General features: G+C 37.4%; 1 protein-coding gene across 3 annotated transcripts in view; it reads right to left on the bottom strand.

The window, feature by feature from the left end:
* The window catches only part of LOC137987719 (uncharacterized), a 32,934-nt gene that overhangs the window by 11,853 nt on the left and 16,081 nt on the right, over window positions 1-5,000 (bottom strand). For all 3 annotated transcript variants that reach the window (XM_068833788.1, XM_068833789.1, XM_068833790.1), the window contains 4 exons: window positions 3,315-3,375; window positions 2,863-2,940; window positions 2,288-2,377; window positions 1,294-1,359 (listed from right to left, as the gene is read on the bottom strand). In XM_068833788.1, coding sequence (XP_068689889.1) covers window positions 1,294-1,359; window positions 2,288-2,377; window positions 2,863-2,940; window positions 3,315-3,375 — 295 coding nt within the window. The remainder of the gene's footprint in view (window positions 1-1,293; window positions 1,360-2,287; window positions 2,378-2,862; window positions 2,941-3,314; window positions 3,376-5,000) is intronic.

Genomic DNA, 5,000 nt, shown 5'->3' with positions numbered 1-5,000 from the left:
CCGTTCTTAGGCCAGGTAACTTCGCTACAACTGTAAAATGGTCTATTACAGAAATGGCTCACCAATACCACTGCATAAATCTGAAACTTGGCAGATATCACTACCATTCATGATTGGTAATTTACAGCCTAATAATGTAAAATGCAATCTACTATGAAAACCACCAATCTGTGGAATATGTGGGACTTTGTGTCTCTGCCCCGCCCACTTTCGCTTGTAAATAGTTCAAATTCTTAAGAGGTATTGGCAGAACTGAGCGCAAATGGAGGCTATATAATCGTGGAAAAGCTATCGGAGAAGACTTGAGAATGAAAATTACATGTATACAAGACATTATCAAAAAAAGGGGAAGACTTCACAACAGGTTTCTTTGTGGGAAGTCTTTCTGCGATTGCCAAAGAAAACAGAGAAATTTTGAAAACACGTTTTTCCACTGTTGCGGCGCTATACATTGGAACGCTGTCTCGACTCATTTTACGTGCCAGCGTACTGATTTTTATCGTAAAGTGAAGAAGGATTTATATTTTAAGGAACTTGATTTTAGCGCACAGTCGGTCCAGACGCTGCCTAGGCATTATCAAGATTTTAAATGCTTTTAAACATTTTATATTTTATGCCTTAATTGCTGTAGTCTATTTATTGAGATGTTAATATGTGAACTTTTGAATATCTCTTAGCCTAGAAATTAATTAATATTCTCTTTTTTATCTTTTACAATATGTGATCTGCAAGTAATGTTATCCCTATTTTAATATAGCTTCACATTGTAATTATTTTCACACGACCGCACAAGTTCTGAGCTTTAAACCCTATCGTGTTTAAATAAAGGATATGATGATGATGATGATGTTGAGCCTGTGGGCCAGGAATTGCATTAAAATGTTAACGAAAGTAGCAGGGCAGTGACTCGGTCATTCAGGCCCATTCCACAGATCGGTGGTTTTCGTAGTACCCCACAGGAAAGTAAATTGATTAGCAACATCTCTATGACCTCAAAAATTTGTTTTCCCGAAAACAAAAAATAATTAACCCTTTCAGTCTTGAGAGTGAGGCTTGCATATTTTACTCTGTCAAACACCAGAAGATTCTTTTATTTTACTTGTCAAAGAGGGCCGCTTCAGGGAAGAATAGACCAAGGACCTTGTAAAAGCCATCAGTTACACATATGAACAAAACTCTTAATGAAGTCTTGCCAACATATTTACATATAGTATACAACTTGTTCCATAATAATTATTTCCTGGTCACCTTACATGTACTTGGCGTACGAGATAAAACGAAGCCCTTACTCACCTCTTCTACATTAATACTGGCTTTTGCACTTGTTTCCATGAATTTTATCCCGTATTCTGTGGCCAACTGAAGAGGTGGTAGGAAATACAGTACAGTATGAACAAATATTCATCAAGTCCACACTCATAGATAAGCCACACCCCCAAAATTTCAATCATGATTTTGAGAAAATAATAAAAACTTGAAAAAAGCACTCTCGCAAAAACGTTTTGCTTGTTGTTAGTTGTTACTGATAAACGTGCCGAAATCTAAAGCTGTGTATTTGCAGGGACCTCAAAAAGTTAATCAACTTTTAAAAATACCTTTTTCAAAGCTTATCTTTAACTGATTTCCCTGTAATTCTTGGCGCTGAAGACACTTGTCTTCATTTTTAAAGCCCAAAGTTGAAATAAAACGATGAAATTTGAGTGAAAATAAAGCGCATGGAAACAAAACGTTTGCTTAGTAACCACACAGTCATTTGCAGAAGGAAGTCTAGACCGAGTCACGTTGTAAACAACATGGATGTCAGCCATGTTTATAAAAATGTATGGAAGCCATCGATCAGAAAAAAGGTGTCGCTTAACCACCTCATGGGCAAACATGCCATGCAAGTAATGAAGGGCAACAAAACAGTTGGTCATTTGCCGCGTGAGGTCTCCCGAATAGCGTGGTATTTTCTCGCACACAGTGGAGTTTGGGTGATTGGTTGAAGAATATGTTCAATCTTTATTTACTTAAGGTTTTGAGTGTTATTTGTGACCCCATACCAGCCAGTTTACAGCCTCAAAGAAATGGTCTCATAATATAAGCCGCACCCACGATTTTGAGACCAATATTTCAGCAAAAAGATACATGTAGGTGCAAATTCTCAGTAACTCAAAAACAAATACGAAATATTTTGAAATGCAACCAAAGGGATGCTGAATGTAAGAACACCTGATTAGGGTTTAGGGTTTTGAAAAACTTTCCACTAATGGTGTTGGTAAGCATATCTGTTAACCAATTTAAGTACCTGTGTTCCTTGTTCTTTTGATACAACTCTCCTGTCCTCCATGTCGCATTTGTTTCCTAGCAACATTTTTTCAACATCATGTGGGGCATGCTACAATATATCAAATTCACCATATAAAGAATGCTGCCAATGCAAACAGAAGACCATGCAATACAATACAATACAATACATACTTAATGGACCGCTCCCCACAGGGGCTTTTCAGGGCCAATGAAACACAACGAAACGATAGAACAGAACAACAACAACAACAACTGTTAAGAATTTCCAACTAGCCGGAGGCAAACCAGTTGGCTATTTACAAGTGCAGCTGGGACGTTGAACCAGGGACTACCAGGATCAAATTCAACGAGTGGTGAGAGCGGGTGTTGAAACCCTGCATCTCCTGATCTCAAGGCCCTAACCACTGGGCCACACTGCCTCTTCCATGTGTACATAATAAAACAAGAAGATACACTGTAATACTGACATGGATAAGACAGGTTGAGTCATTGACAGCTTTGTATGAATATGCTGCTAGCATTTAACAGGCCCACATGAGCAAGTTTCTGTATGTATTACATGTATATTCCCACCTCTTCAATGATTCTGATCCAGTTCTTGATGTTTTCAAATGACTTTTTATTTGTGATGTCATACACAAGCATGATTCCCTAAGAATGAAAATTATATTGTTTAAAATTATCCACACGATGACATTATAGGTCACAAGTACAGCCCTTTGTTTATAATAGCTGGAGGTGTTTTAAAGAGACAATACTCAAGCACACAATGGAAACTGTACAAAATCTTTCTGCAAAAATAGTTTGATGAATTTCATGTTTTTTATGTCCACATGCTGCTTCCCTCAAGTCAAAGTTGGAAACCTGATCTCACCCCCATCTCCCCCCCCCCCCCCTTTGACCCTTTTTTATTCCCTGCTGGTACCTTGCATCTGTTCAATAAAATTAATAGCACACAATGCTGCAACATTGTTTCATTTCAAATTTCAGTATCTAAGAATTGCTGCAAGTCTTCTTTCACTCACCATAGCTCCACGGTAGTAACTAGTGGTGAAGGTATGAAACCGTATTTGTCCATTGAGGCTCCTTGAATTTAGAAAAAAAATGTTACCACCTAAGCAGTTCAATGGCTCTACAAAACACTTATCCTGCATTGTGATGTTTTCGCCTTTCACATTGTTTCAAGTACCGGGCATGACCCACAATTATCAATTTCAAATGCATTATCAATATTTTGTCTTTTGGAGAGGCAAATAGAGCATAATAATTTGTTATTTAAATGTTATGCACTGAAATCACCCTTTACCTCAAGCTACCATGTATTACTGCACCATGACCATGAACTGAACAGTCTACATTACAAACACATTAACCAGCAATATCCTTGGGCTATACAAATTTACAAGTACTTTTAGGGTTTTTGTTTAATATGCCATGACACATGCCTTTTGTAGATTGCTCAAAGCAAGCCCATATGTTTTGTTTTGTCTAAATTGTATAAAAATGATATTTCAGAACATTTTGTAAAAAAGAAAATAGCGTATTCAGTTTCTTGGAATGGGGCAAAAGCAGCGAACATCAAAGAATGTGCACATACATGTACGCAGTAATAGTTAAAAAAGTAATAAATGAGGCACTTAATCAAGACATCAAAAACATGCATGATGTTTCCTAAGCAGGATTAGGAAAGTCATTCCCGACTATCTAACTGATGAAAGCTTTAAAATGTTCTCTCTTAAGTACAAATGAAGAGCTCTACAGCAAGCAATCTCTCAAACCTGGGGAATTACATCTATGAAACAGGAAGAGTAGTTGTTAGCATGGGCATTAAAAAGAACCAAAATTCTGTGGTGACATAAGGTAAAGTCACACAGCAAGAGCACAATGCCACGAAGGAGAACATGTTTCACGAGAAAAAACAAATAAATGAAGTTGTGAAATTGAGGTATTCTGTAACAGTAAATTATAACCAATGACTTCAGGTCCCAGGGCTGAGTGAAATCCCATACTTAAATTACTCATCAGAAGGTCCCACAAGAAAATTTGATACCAGCCCCTTGATTTTCACATAAAAAGTTACAAGTGATCCCCTCCCTTCGGTTGTGAGTTTACATGTTGTTCTCTCATCTTGTTCTTCAGTCCCCTGCTGATAATTATTGCACAGTCCCTTATGTCACATACCAACCTCAAATCCAACTATATGAACATGTGCAGGTAATTTATTTGTTCTTTGATTTTCGTTTTTCTTTCAAATGTCACAAAGTGATTCCAAAGTCGCAAGCTTAAACAAGCAAGTAGACAGTTTTGACTTACTTACCTTTCAACAACTTTGTGTAAATTGTTGTTGCTGTTTTTTTACAACTGCACACCAGTTAGCACTTAAATTACAGCACAAATTATTTAGTATCTTTTTTAGCACCAGTAAAATAAAGCAAACCGTGTGTGGTGTATTGTTTTATGATAGTGTATGTTTTGTGGAAGCAACTTCAGCTACTAAAAAAATCTCAATCGCCACTGGATATCGAAGGTGTTTTCGGTCACAAAAGCTCTTCTTTTTTGCTTGACCCGTTTTGTGGGAATCCAGGGCTGTCAAGCATGTCAATAAGGGCCGATAGTTGGCCAAAACTGCCGGCGTAGTATGCCATCTTCAGCCACCTACTTTCCGCTCATTTTACCATCGGTCAAGATGAAAAATCTTATGCTTGTTAAAC

Source organism: Montipora foliosa, unplaced genomic scaffold (genome assembly GCF_036669935.1).
Source record: "Montipora foliosa isolate CH-2021 unplaced genomic scaffold, ASM3666993v2 scaffold_385, whole genome shotgun sequence".
NCBI classification, from domain to species: Eukaryota; Metazoa; Cnidaria; class Anthozoa; order Scleractinia; family Acroporidae; genus Montipora; species Montipora foliosa.
The sequence above is the reverse complement of the archived record's forward strand: the minus strand, read 5'-3'. Positions and strand labels throughout refer to the sequence as shown.